General features: G+C 40.9%; 1 protein-coding gene across 4 annotated transcripts in view; it reads left to right on the top strand.

The window, feature by feature from the left end:
- The first annotated feature begins 64 nt into the window (after window positions 1-64).
- Window positions 65-14260, top strand: part of TCEANC2 (transcription elongation factor A N-terminal and central domain containing 2) — a 37237-nt gene continuing 23041 nt past the window's right edge. The window contains exons 1-3 of one of the 4 annotated variants that reach the window (XM_019937743.3): window positions 65-200; window positions 1175-1318; window positions 13905-14046. In XM_019937743.3, the coding sequence (XP_019793302.1) occupies window positions 1217-1318; window positions 13905-14046 (244 nt within the window). In that variant the 5' untranslated portion in view covers window positions 65-200; window positions 1175-1216. The other 3 variants (XM_004319886.4, XM_019937745.3, XM_019937747.3) reach the window with 3 other exon arrangements.

Below are 14260 nucleotides of genomic sequence, written 5' to 3'. Positions count from 1 at the left end.
TGTTTGCCTCTGTCACAGCACCTCAAGCTTGTTGCTGTTTTCTTTTCAGGTTTCCTCCTCCTTCCGGGACCAGCCCCTTCCCAGTCCCGCGGGCCACTGCTTCCGCCTTTGCTGTCCTCTCAGCTCCGCCCTGACCCGCCCGAAACTGCCGCCTCTCGCCCCACCTCTAGGACTACGAACTTCTAGATTGGCGAGAGGAAGTGGGTCCAAACATCGCGAGTACTAGAGCGAAGCGACTCCTTAGCTTCGCGAGGCACGCTGGGGCATGTGGTTCTCCATAGGCGGGAGGCGCACGGTGGGTTGGGAAAGTTGGTCTCGGAGAACTACAGCCGCCCTAGGTGCGCCCGAGCCCGCCCCTTCGCTGTGTATTCTGGGGAATGTGGTTTGGTTCACACCCACCTCCTCCACCCACTGGCGTCGGTGTTCTTCCGGCTGGCTGAGCCTCTAACGAGAAACTGCAGCAGTGGAAGGAAGCGTCGTTTAGTTCTGACCCCCGAGGTCTAGGCTTGGGCCCTCAGAGGGTGCGTTCTGGAGAGGCCCAGCTGCTGACAGGGCTGCTTTTCCTGGTGGGTCTCATCTCACATGACATCGTTGTTAGGCTTCCCCTTCCTGGGCTCCTGAGTGCTGAGGGCAGAGGAAGGTGGTGGTTCCCTTTGCTCTGGGATCAGAGCAGGACAGTCGTGGTTAGGGTCCTTTGACCACGGAGTAGTTCCTGGAGATGACTGGTTGCTGAGAGGACCATGCTGAGATCTGGAGGAGGTTGTTGGTTATTGGTTACTAGGGGAACCCTTGGGGTTGTGGCTATGGTGCGGTAATTACAGCTTCATTGAACCCGGGGGAACTCTAACCCTGCCACAACCCAACCTAAGTTGGAAGAGGCTTTAGAAGTCACCAGGTTCAACGCCTGGCCCAGTATTGGAAGCCCCTCTACAGTGTGCACTTCTGAAAGCTAGACACCTCCTAATTCAGGAAGTAGACCCATCATTGTATACAGTTTTCAGTTTTTAGGAAGATGTTTCTTTTTCAGGAGGAAATCTTCCTGTGAATTTCACCCAAGAGTCCTAATAATTCAGGAATGCTTCCAGAGTGTGTAGAACCCAATTGTGTCACTTTAGGGAACACACATCACAGAAGCTTTGATGACGTTTTAGAACCTGCCCTCTTTCTTGAGCAGAACACGGTGCAAACACGTGAAGGTAGTTGGAGTCCCCTAGCAATGGATAAATTCGTCCTTCGAACACCCAGAATCCAGAATAGTCCTCAGAAGAAAGCTCCTGGAGGAAAGATTTACAAGCAGGCCACGATTGAATCTCTGAAGGTGAGAGGGGATCTGGGAGTGGAGAAAATGTGCAAAGGACTGTGATAGCAGGAGGTCTGGAGGAATTCTACTATGGAAGACCTATGAATTACCTATTTCTGTGCGTCCTCCCCAGAGTGTTCCTGACCACTCCAGGTTTGTTTCCGTCATACCCTGTTTATCAATTCCTGCGCTATGTTACACTCTTCTAATTACTTTGGCTTTGTGGTATGTTTTGCTAGCTGGTAGGATAAGCCCCCTAAGTTATTCTTCTTTTGCAAAATTTTCTTGTCTATTAAATGGAATGTTAAAGTACCAAATATGATTTTGTGTTCCCTGTACAAACTCAGTAAGATTGGGTGATGATACCATACCCTCATATCCTATTGACCAGAACCGTATCACGTGGCCTTTACAGCGACAGCTGAGATTGGAAGAGAGACTGTTAAAATAGACTCTTTGCAACCTCAAACTGTCTGATTTCTGTTAGCAAGGAAGAAGCAAGGAATAGATACAGGATAGACAACCAACACTGAATCAATGGATATAAGTACCCAATTAATGGTAATTATTACTTCACTAAAAACAAACAAAAAACCGTTTGTAATTAGTTCCCTTTGTCTTCTTGAACCTCCCCTCCTACATTACTGACTTTTTCTTTTCGGTTCCCTTTATTGCTTCCTATTTTCTCAACTAGACTACTAATGTTTGTGCTCCCCAGAGCTTTGTCACATTTTATGTGTTTGGCCAGGGTGATCTTATTCATCTTAAGGCTTCCCATGCTGCTGACTGCCAAACTTGCACCTCTAGACTAGATCTCTGAAGGTGAGAGTGAGATCTGGGGCTAGAGAAAATGTACAAAGGACTGTGATAACAAGGTGGCCTCCTGAGTACTTGACTGATATACTCAGTTGGATTTCTCTTCTAGATGTGCCACAGGCTTACCAGACCCAGATTAGAAAGCAGTAAAGGAGAGTATAAACAAAAGCCCTGGGTTCTAGGCCCTACTGTGCAGCTGTGTGATCTTCAGTAAGTCATTTCCTTCTCTGGGATCTCACTTTGTCCTCATCTGGAAAATGTAGTGTTTGACCTACAGCAGTGTTTCTTCAAAGGAACACTGTTGTCCTTTGAGGCAAGATAATTGTTCATCATTTGGAACTGTCCTGTGAGTTGCACAAAATTTAACATCCCTGGCACTCAGACAGTAAATGTCAGTAGCAATGTCCCATTGTGATGACCAAAAATGCCCTACATATTTACAAGTACCCCTTGGTTGAGACCTACTGAGCTCTAGATGGTCTTTAAAATCTCTCCTAGTTTTGCAGTTTTGTGACTTCCTGGAACACATTCAAGGTTTTCAACTGTTTGTCAGGGTATCCATGGATAACTGTACACAGTAGTGATTCTCAGTGAGGGATGGTGGTGGGCAGGATTGTGATATCAGACTGTCTGGAAGAAAAAGAGGATGGTAGTAATTGAACTACATGTACACTCACATACAAATACCCAGATTCTAATATACCTTCACCTGACCCTTCTGCCCTTTGTGTCCCCACGTGGGCCCCAGTTGAGAATCACTGTGTGTGATGATGAGACTGAGCCAAGTGAAGGTTATGGAATTAGAATAAACAATAGGCATATGGAATAACATTCTCTTTAAATGCAATAGTTTTTCTTCCAAACCTGTTTTTTATTCTCCTGTATTTATTTTATATCCATATACCAAGAAACTGGAACTAGAAACTTAGAAACGATCCTTAATTCTTCTCTCTTATATCTAGTTTTCAATTCTGTCTCCTAAAAATCCTTTTTGCCCTTAACATCTCCCACTTTAAATTCAAAATCTTGTTGAGGGCTTCCCTGGTGGCGCAGTGGTTAAGAATGCGCCTGCCAATGCAGGGGACATGGGTCCGAGCCCTGGTCCGGGAAGGTCCTGCATGTCGCGGAGCAACTAAGCCTGTGCGCCACAACTACTCAGCCTGCGCTCTAGAGCCTGCGGGCCACAACTACTGAAGCCCGCACACTTAGAGCCTGTGCTCTGCAACAAGAGAAGCCACAGCAATGAGCAGCCCACGCACCGCAACCAAGAGTAGCCCCCGCTTGCCTCAACTAGAGGAAGCCCTTGTGCAGCAACAAAGACCCAACTCAGCCAAAAATAAATAAATAAGTAAATTTATTTAAAAAAAAAATCTTGTTGAATTTAGACCAGTGCCATGGTCTGTTAACTTGTCTCTGTGCCCTTGGCATCCCCTGTCATTCCAGCCTCCACACTTACGCCAGAGAAATAAGTCTTTAAAAAAAAAAGAAAATCTACTCAGGTCACCTCCCTGCCTGAGGAAACCACTTCCCTTAGTGGTTTCAAATTACCTTTTGATAAAGACATTTCTTTACGTGGTACCCAAGGCCCTCTTGTGACCTGGTACCTGCTTGCCCTGCTGCTCTTCTTATTTATATTCCATGCAGTGTCAACCACTCACAATTTCCCAAAGATGTTGTGTTCTGTCATACCTCTGTACCTTTGCTTATGCTGTCCTGTCTGCCTTGAACGGCTTTTTTTCTCTTGTCTTGGAGGCAATATAGTATAGTAATTAAGAACACAGACTCGAGCCAAACTACCTGTGTTAAAATCCTGGCTCTGCCACTTAAACTACCTGTGTGACCTTGGACAAGTTAACCTCTCTGTGTCTTTCCTCATCTATAAAATGGGATTAATAATAAGATCTATTTTATAAGGTAGTTATGAAGTTTGAGTGAGTCGATGTATGTAAAGTGCTTGGAACAGAGCCTGGCACATACTAAATACTATGTAAGTGTTTGCTGTTATCAGGTACTTTATGAAATCCTTTGTTCGCATGACCTAGTCAAGAGTTTCCTCTGCTATAAGGTCTTTCCTAACCACCCTCTGTCCCCCAGATACAGAGCCAATCTAATCTCTCCCTTCTCTAAGCCATCCCTATATCTTAACATGCCTCTACCATCGCACTTACTTGTGCTATATAATAAGTGTTTCTTTACATGCCTGTGTCCCGCTACACTCTCAGCTTCTTGAAAGACTATGTCTTATTGGTTTTGTGGCCCCAGTAGCTGGCATGGGGCTTGGCATATAGAAGACCATGGTTAGTTTTCTGAATGACGAAATGGTTAGTTTTTGGTTTTTGGTTTTTGGCTGCACCCTGCGGCATGCTGAATGACCAAATGAATTAAACTCTAAAAGCCTTGGCATGGCATGTGAGACCCTTTCTATTGTTCTGTCTGAGGTGCCATCTCACCTCATCTCTTATAGCTCCCCCTTCATGGGAATGCATTCCAGCCACACCCCATTTCCTGCTCTTCTCTATCTAAGCTATTCTCTTTCATGTCTCCAGGGCTTTGACTTGATGTTGGTCCCCTTTCCTGCATCTTTTACAGAGTGAATTCCTACCCATTTGTCATCCCGCTCAAGTGAATCTTAGATTGTTTCATGAGTACAGGGACCTTGGGCATTTCATTTACCTCTCCATCCTTGGACCTGTCACAGTGCTTGGCACATACTAAGTGGTCAATAAATATTTGTTAAATAAGTGAATGATGAAATGCTTCCTGGGTCCTTTGTGGGGAATTAATCTTTCCCTCTTCGATACTCTCTTGGCACTTGGTTCAAATATCTGTTGTAGCACTTACCTTACTGTATTGTAATTATCTGATTACCTGTAGTTTCCCCAATCTATTATGAACTGTTAGGACTGGGACTGCAGTCTCTTATGTTCTGATTCTGCTTGAAGACCTAACACAGTGCCTGCTACATTGTATGTAAAAATTTTTTGAATAAACAATAATCATTATTTGGGGATGCCCTTGCTGGGTCTGGATAGTAAGCTACTCCACCAATGTTACTGTGAAACAACTTTATGCTCAGTACTGTGCTAGGTACTTTAGGGAACATAAGAAAAATTTAAGATAAAAGTATGAGCCTTAAAATAAAAAGAACCCACCTGCCAATACAGGGGACATGGGTTCGAGCCCTGGTCCGGGAAGATCCCACATGCCGCGGAGCAACTAAGCCCATGCACCACAACTACTGAAGCCTGCACGCTCTAGGGCCCGCGAGCCACAACTCCCGAGCCTGTGTGCTGCAACTGCTGAAGCCTGCGTGCCTAGAGCCAGTGCTCCGCAACAAGAGAAGCCACTGCAATGAGAAGCCTGCGTACCGCGATAAAGAGTAGCCCCCACTTGCTGCAACTAGAGAAAGCCCACATGCAGCAACAAACACCCAACGCAGACCAAAAAAAGAGTTAAGAGAGGAAAGAGCTCAGCATCTGTTTTAGTGGTCAGAGCACCTTAAAGAGATGGAAAGATTTGGCTAGGTAGAGGGAAGTAGCGACATATAACCATTCAGTAAGTGGTACTTGCTGTTCTCTTTCGTTTATGCATGCACACATGCTTACTTTCCTGTGTATACAATGGCAAATTAAAAACAAGTTGAGTTAAATATGAATTCTAGAGAGTTAACTAGGTCCACGTTCTGCCAAGTGACTATTCTCACACACCACTATCATGTTTTAATGACAAGAATCTGCTGAATATTCAAGCCTCAATTTCCTCATCAGTAACATCAGAAATAATATTTAACCTGCAGGGTTGTTATGAGGGCTAAATAAATAAATGCATATTGAAAGGGCTAAGCGTTGTGCCTGGCACACAATAAAAGCTAATAAATAGTTCCCTCTTTTCTTGTATGGAAAAAAAGAGGCTGTGTAGTAAAACTAGAGCTGAGAATGATGATGATGATGATAGTAATAATGATTCCTGCTTACATTTATTGAGCCCATTTCTGTGGGCCAGGCATTGTGCTAAGTGCTTTACATATATTAACTCTTTAACTTCTAATAATAGCTCTGTGAAATGGATGGTTTTATCATTTATATTTTACAGATGAAAAATCTAAGGCACAGAGAGATTAAGTAGCTTGTCCAAAGTTATGAAGCTTTCAGTGGCAGAACTGGGATTTGAACTAGAAAATCTGGTTCCACAGTCTGTGAACTAAAAAAAAGTGGAGGTTTCTGAATGCCAGCAGAGGAGGTATAAAAATCTTGGAATATTAGGAGCATTGTACTTCTGTTATCAGCATATTACAAGTAATTTTGCCATAGCCTTATCACATTCAATAAAAGTGACACTCAGTAAGCTCATGTGGTGTACATTTGAATAGTAAAGGTTAATTTGGTTAATCTCTTCTTTCTTCCTAAGGGAAAGTGATTTCTTCTGTTGGTTGCACTAGGAGATTTTTTTAAATGCAAAGATTCTGAAAAGATGCTAATTATTTTAGGTTCTGCACTTAAGAATGCTTTATAAATCTCTATACTCCCTTTGTAGGATTGACTAGCCAATATGTTGTCCCCTGCCCCCACCAGTGGAATGGTGCCCATTTTATTGCTTATGAGCGAAGCATTTTCCTTAATTGGTTTTACCAAACCTGATATTCCAGCTATCCACAACTGTTAAGACCAGATGGTATTTTGGAGAGCACCTTTTCTTTCTGGCAGTAACCATTCCACTACTCATTATAGCTTCCCCATTCATATTTTATTTCCACTTCCCTTTTTCCTCTAAATAATTCAGATAAGAACTTGCAGTATCCATTTTGGGGCCCATATGTGGACAAAAATAGGGAAACATTCTTTGTATGTATATGGAATTCTCTGGAACGGGCTGCTATATTTTTCTATTTTTGCCCTAATATTTCAGATCTGAATACTGTACTTAGTCCTTGAGGGTAGATATAACTTTGTTCAATTACATCTACTGCACACTGGGGATAGAGAGACAAGTAAGAAATTGTTCTGGCCCTCAAGTTGTTCATAGTCTAATGGAGAAGACAGCCTTGTAGATAACTATTTTCAGAAAGTACAGATGGGGCAATTGAAGCCTGTGCAGATTACAAACTCAAAAGGGAGTTTGGTCAGATGCGGTTGGAGAGAGGCAAGCAAGGCTTCATACAGGAGGTGATTCTTGAAGAGTCTTTCAAAATAAGTAGGTGTTATCATGTGGTTCAGGCAGAGGAAGAGCATCCCAGGCAGAGGATGTGAAATACTGTGGTTGTTTAGGCAGCTTCAAATAATTTGATGTATGTTGAGCCAACGGTGAGGCTGAAAAGGATTTCAGGAGCCAAGTCATGTTTGTTAAGACCTTTTATGCCATACTAAAGAGCTTAGGCTTCTGTAGTTCCATATGCTGGAATGATCGGATATGAAAACCCCAACCTCATTCCAGCCATGTAGAAATGCTCAATAAAAAGTCTCCTGTACAGGGACTTCCCTGGCAGTCCAGCAGTTAAGAGTCTGCTCTTCTACTACAGAGGGCGTGGGTTCCATCCTTGGTCGGGGAACTAAGATCCTGCATGCCGCATGGTGCAGCCAAAAACGAAAAAAAAAGTCTCCAATACAGAACTGAGCTTGAAAAGAAGAAAGAGAAACACTCAGGTGCCAGGAAGAAAGAGGAAATCCAAACCCAGAGCTGGAGATAACAGGCATACCTTGGAGATATTGTGGGTTACGTTCTAGACCACTGCAATTATGCGATTTTTTTTTTGGTTCCCAATGTATATAAAAGCTACGTTTCTGCTATACTGTAATCTGTTAAGTGTACAATAGCATTATGTCTAAAAAAATGTACATACCTTAATTTAAAAATTGCTAAATAATTATTGCTAAATAATGCTAACTATCATCTGAGCCTTCAGCGAGTTGGAATCTTTTTGCTGGTGGAGGCCTTGCCTCGATGTTGATGGCTGCTGACTGATGAGGGTGGTGGTTGCTGAAGGTAGGGGTGGCTGTGACATTTTCTTAAAATACGACAATGAAGTTTGCCATCAATTGACCCTCCTTTCATGAATGATTTCTCTGTAGCATGCAGTGCTGTTTGATAGCATTTTACTCACAGTAGAACTTCTTTCAAAATTGAAGTCAATCCTACCAAACCCTGCTGCTGCTTTATCAACTAAGTTTATGTAATCCTTCATTGTCATTTCAACAATCTTCACGGCATCTTCACCAGCAGTAGATTCCATCTCAAGAAACCTCTTTCTCTGCTCATCCATAAGAAGTAACTCATTATCTATTAAAGTTTAATCATGAGATTGCAGCAATTCAGTCATATCCTTAGGCTCCACTGCTAATTCTAGTTCTCTTGCACGTTCCACCACATCTACTGTTAATTCCTCCACTGAAGTCTAGAACCCCTCAAAGTCATCCATGAGGTTTGGAATTAGCTTCTTACAAACTTCAGTTAATGTTGATATTTTGACTTCTAGTGAATCATGAATGTTCTTAATTGCATCTAGAACGGTGAATTCTTTCCAGAAGATTTTCAATTTACTTTTCCATCAGAGGACTCAACTATCTATGGCAGCTATAGCCTTACGAAATGTATTTCTAATCTATTTCTAGATACGTGTATCCTAGAAATGTGTTTCTAGGACTTGAGAGTCAAAATTACTCCTTGCAGCAGAATGGATGTTGTGTTAACAGGCATGAAAACAACATTAATCTCGTTGTACATCTCCATCAGAGCTCTTGAGTGACCAGGTGTATTGTCAATGAGCAGTGATATTTCGAAAGGAATCTTTTTTCGAAGTAATAGGTCTCGACAGGGGGCTTAAAATATTCAGTAAATCATGTTGTAAACAAATTTGCTGTCATCTAGGCTTTGTTGTTACATTTATAGAGCCCAGTCAGAGTAGATTTCACATAACTGTTAAGGGCCCTAGGATTTTCAAAATGGCAAATGAGCATTGGCTTGTACTTCAAGTCACCAGCTGCATTAGCTCCTAACAAGATCGTCAGCCAGTCCTTTGAAGCTTTGAAGCCAGGCATTGATTTCTCTCTAGCTATGCAAGTCCGAGATGTCATCTTCTTCCAATATGAGGCTGTTTTGTCTACATTGAAAATCTGTTGTTTAGTGTAGCCACCTTCATTGATTATTTTAGATGGATCTTCTGGATTACTTGCTACAGCTTTTACTTAGGCACTTGCTGCTTCCTTGTACTTGTATGTTATAGAGACGGCTTCTTCCCCTAAACCTTATGAACCAACCTCTGCTAGCTTTAAACTTTTCTTCTGCAGTTTCCTCACCTCTCTCAGCCTTCATAGAATTGAAGAGAGTTAGGGCCTTGCTCTAGATTAGGCTTTGGCTTAAGGGAATGTTGTAGTTAGTTTTTTTGTTTTTTTATGATTCTGATTTCTCTCCTTTCTTAACTTATCAATTATACTTCTTTATTTTTTTTGAATTTTATTTTATTTATCTTTTATACAGCAGGTTCTTATTAGTTATCCATTTTATACATATTAGTGTATATATGTCAATCCCAATCTCCCAATTCATCACACCATCACCCCCCCTCCCCGGGAATGTAGTTAGTTTGATCTGTGCAGACCACTAAAACATTCTCATATAAGCAATAAGGCTGTTTTACTTTCTTATCATTTGTGTGTTCACTGGAGTAGCACTTTTAATTTCCTTCAGGAACTTTTCCTTTGCATTTATGACTTGGCTAACTATTTGATGCAAGATGCCTAGCTTTTGGCCTGTCTCAGCTTTCAACATGCCTTCCTCACTAAGCTTAATCATTTCTAGCTTTTGATTTAAAGTGAGAGACATGTTTCTCTTCCTTTCACTTAAACATTTAGAGGCCATTGTAGGGCTATTAATTGACTTAATTTCAATATTGTTGTGTCTCAGGGAACAAGGAGGCCCAAGGAGAGGGAGAGAGATGGGGAAATGGCTGGTTGGTGTAACAGTCAGAATATTTATCAGTTAAGTTTGCTGTCTTGTATGGGCATGGTTTGTGGCACCCCAAAACAATTACAATAGTAACATCAAAGGTCACTGATCACAGATCATAACAAATATAATAATAATGGAAAAAGTTTGAAATGTTGCAGGAATTACCAAAATGTGACACAGAGACACAAAGTGAGCAAATGCTGTTGGAAAAACAGCATCTGTAGACTTGCTTGTTGCAGGGTTGCCACAAACCTTCAATTTGTTAAAAAAAAAAAAATGCAGTATCTGCAAAGTACAATAAAGTGAAGTGCAATAAAACAGGGTATGCTTGTATATAGTTCCATGCAAACCAGGTACAGAGTTTAGGGGCTGGGGTTTTAGGGCCAGTATGGGGACAGCAGATAAGGCTTCAGGCCACATGAAGCTGGGAGTCAACACAGGGCTACTATGCTTTTGAAAAATGAACTAGAAAAATTCCATCCACCAGTCCAAGGAATCAGCATGAAGATCGTATCATCTCAGGGTTTGAGTTCAAAAAGAGTTGACCATAATAAATTAGAACCTCACACTTATTACTATGTGTGTATATATATTTTTAACTTCGTGCTATCTGCAAAGCTGAAAAATTAACATGAAAACTGGCCCAGAACCAGGGAAATCCAAAGGCCTTGGCAAAGGCAAAGGTGAGATTTCCCTGTTAAGACACTTCACAACCTAGAGTACGCAGGACTCCTGTGGAAAACAGTCTCCATTAAAGATGAATTCATGGTCAAAAATTACAAAACTCTACAATAAAATAAATTACCAGGAGGGAGGATGAGCAGGCAGATGTAAATAGTAGAATTTCTACTCCAAGAAGCGGAGATAACAGTCTGAAAGAGACCTTAAATATGTTTAAAATGTTCACAGGATAATGAAAGTAATAGAAATGATAAGAATAGGATAGTATGAAAAGAAAACAGGCAGATTTAGAGAAAAAAACAATTTGTCCAATGAAAAAGCATATTTGTTGACAAAGAAACACATTGAACAGGTTAAAAGTAGGTAAGTCATAGCTGTGGAGAGAAATGCTGAATTGAAAGCTAGATCTGAGTAAATCACTTAGAATGCATCCCACAGAAATAGAAATATGACAAGTTAAGAGACTTGAAGGACAGGCAGAGACCATGTATATTTCTAATAAGCGTTTCAGAAGGTAGAGACTTGTGAGGAGGATACTGGTATAGATTTCATTGAGTATCTTAAAACTTGTCAGGGCAAACACTAAAATGATAGAAATAGAATGTATAACTTCCAAGCCATAAAAGAAAAAACAAGATTAAAGAAAACTCAGGCTGTTAAATAAAAGATAAGAAAAGAAGAAAAAAGCAAAGAGAAAGTATGTCCAGTGTATCAGTAATCATAATAAATGCAAATGGATTAAACATGCCTATTAAAAGATAGAAACTCTCAGATTGGATAGGGGAGGAGGAGCAAAGTAAAGCAGCCATAGGCTATTAAAGCATAATGACCCAGAAAAAAGTTGAAAGTAAAGGATGGAAGACATATGAGTGTATAATAGGCAGGAGTTCATTGAAGCAATGTTTATAATAGGGAAAATGTGAGGGGGGAAAAGTCCCTAAATATCCATTAAGGGACTAGATTTTAAAATTCTAAGACATTGTATATAAAAATAATGGAATAATAGTCAATACTATTAAAATAGATCAACTGGGTTTATACGTATCAGTATGGATAAATCAAGAAATTATACTGAGTGAAAAAAGCAAGCCGCAGAATATTATATTTACACCTTCTTCCTACTGAAAATATCCCTTACCTGGCTTCATCGATTTATTTGTCATACCATTTAACACTAATACTATTTTATATTGTAACAGATCATAAAAAAGGGCTCTGTCTCAATTTTGGCTAGGGCTCCTAAAGGCTGAGAACAAAGGAATAGCTATAAAATGGTGTTCCCAAATGTTATTCTAGACCATCTATACAGAACTTGTGAAGGCAGATAAACTTGTGAAGGCAGACCAGTTTTGGAATCCTGAACCTATCACCTACCGTAGGCAATAAAGAAAGTTGAAGGTAAAAAAAAAAGAAGGTTGAAGGTAAAGAAAGAGAGGAGATAGAATTCCTTTGGATAAAGTGGGAGGGCTATGGTATTTTCACTTGGAGAACGTGACCTCAGTTCCTGGAGTTGGTGGACACAGAGACCAGACCTGTGCCTGGGAAAGTCTAAAAACAGGGTGGCAACTGATGCCACAAGAAGGAGAAGTGGCTGCTGTGGGAAAGCTGTTATGCACAGAGTTTTTCAGGGCAAAGATGTGGGCATAGTGGAGAAAATGCTAACTGGCCTGGAGTTGAATTAAAGGAGCTCAGTTCACAAGGATCCTTGGAAGGGCAGTGGGACCCCTACAGAGAGAGTGGGTGAAGCAGTTGCCAGAAACTGGAGACTTAGGGTGGACCTGTAAGCCGCTGGCTGGAAGAGGCCTTGCTAGTGTTGTGGGAACTGCAGGTGAGATCTCAACCATGGGAGCTCTCCACGGAACCACAAAAACGTCTCATGAATATCTGCCAAGTCTAGAGAGCACTGAAACCTGATGAGCGTAGCATCACAACCAAAAATAAGGCTTCTGCTTTCCCTTACTGCTGCTTTTTTTCCCAGTTTCGAACCTGGAAGGGCCAAAGACCAAAGCAAACAAGCAGATGGGGGAGGAGGAGAAGCAGAGGTGGGGAAATAGAGAAGTCCCCAGACATCCCCTTCTCCCACCACGGGCAGCTAGGCTAGACCCCAGCCAGGGAGGGAGTTGAGACTTTTTGGGTTGCTTTTTATTGAACTATTACATGCATGTAGAAAAGTAGACAAATATGTACGTCTTAACAGATTTTCACAGAGAGAACACACCTGTGTCGCCAGTATCCAGATCGAGAAACAGGACATTTATCAGAGGCCCCTGTGCCCCTTCCCAGTCCCTACCCGGGCCCACCTCCCCAGGGTAATATTGATAAAAGCAAGAAAAAATTTTTTTGTGTGCAATTATAAAAGCGACTTTATTTTTTTGTCTCCCTGTTTACTTAAAAAAAAAATTCTTAGTTGAAATAATTTCAAAACTACAGAAAAGTTGCAACACAGTACAAAGACCTTCCTCATCCCTTTCACCCAGATTCCTTAATTGTTAATATTTTACACTTAATGGTAAGATTCGTGTCAACTTTAAGATAGTGGTTTCTTCTAGAAACGGAAGGAAGGGAATGAAGGGCGAAGGGTGTAAGGAGACTTGAACTTTACAGTGTTTTATTATTTTATGTGTAATGACAAAATGTTAACTTTTTTTCATTATAAATAGTGAGTTATTCTCTACCTTTTTATGTGTTTAAAGTTTTCAAAAATTCTTCAAACGAGAAGGTTTGAGTTTTACCATCTAGGAGGTAGGGAGCTGTTGAAGTGTGCTTTTTATTGTTGAAATAAATATGTCTTTATGACTTCTCTGCTCTCTGTCCTTGCCTATGAATTAAGATACTTAAGTGAGCTATAAGGTTGATTCACCTCAGCATCGTTTTTCTTTTCTTCCCCTCCTTACTGCCTCTCAGTGCTAAGTGCCCAGTGGTGTCTGACATGGTAAGATTAAAACTTGCACTTTTCCTAATAGATGTAACCCTCTTCCTGGTTTGCAGTAAGCAGGAGCTGCTTTTAAGCAATTACCCATCATTTGGGGCCATCACATATATTGTGCTTTGGTTCAGGTCATAATCAATAATTCATATGTCAATAGGAGCCCCATTAGCTCAGGTGAAGGCAGATGTCTTTCTAATGAAAATGTTCCATTTTCCAAATGACTTTTCTTTTTCTCAGAGAGTTGTGGTTATAGAAGACATAAAAAGATGGAAAACTATGTTGGAGCTTCCTGATCAAACCAAAGAGAATCTAGTTGAAGCCTTACGAGAATTAAAGAAGAAAATACCCTCCAAGGAAGTGTTAAAATCAACAAGGATAGGTATGTTCCTTCCTAATTTTATAAGTGCTTATATTTTATCTCCTTCTTTCTCCTTTCCTCCCTCCCTCAGACATTATCTATCATATCAGTGCTTCTCAAACTATCTGTGGTAAGAGATCATTGTTTAAAAAATTCTCCATTGGTTACAGACTAATACTTTTAAAATATAATAAAAATTACCAGAAAAATGAAATTAAAATATACAAAATGTAAG

Source organism: Tursiops truncatus, chromosome 1 (assembly GCF_011762595.2).
Source record: "Tursiops truncatus isolate mTurTru1 chromosome 1, mTurTru1.mat.Y, whole genome shotgun sequence".
NCBI lineage: Eukaryota > Metazoa > Chordata > Mammalia > Artiodactyla > Delphinidae > Tursiops > Tursiops truncatus.
This window is presented reverse-complemented; position numbering and strand designations above follow the sequence as displayed.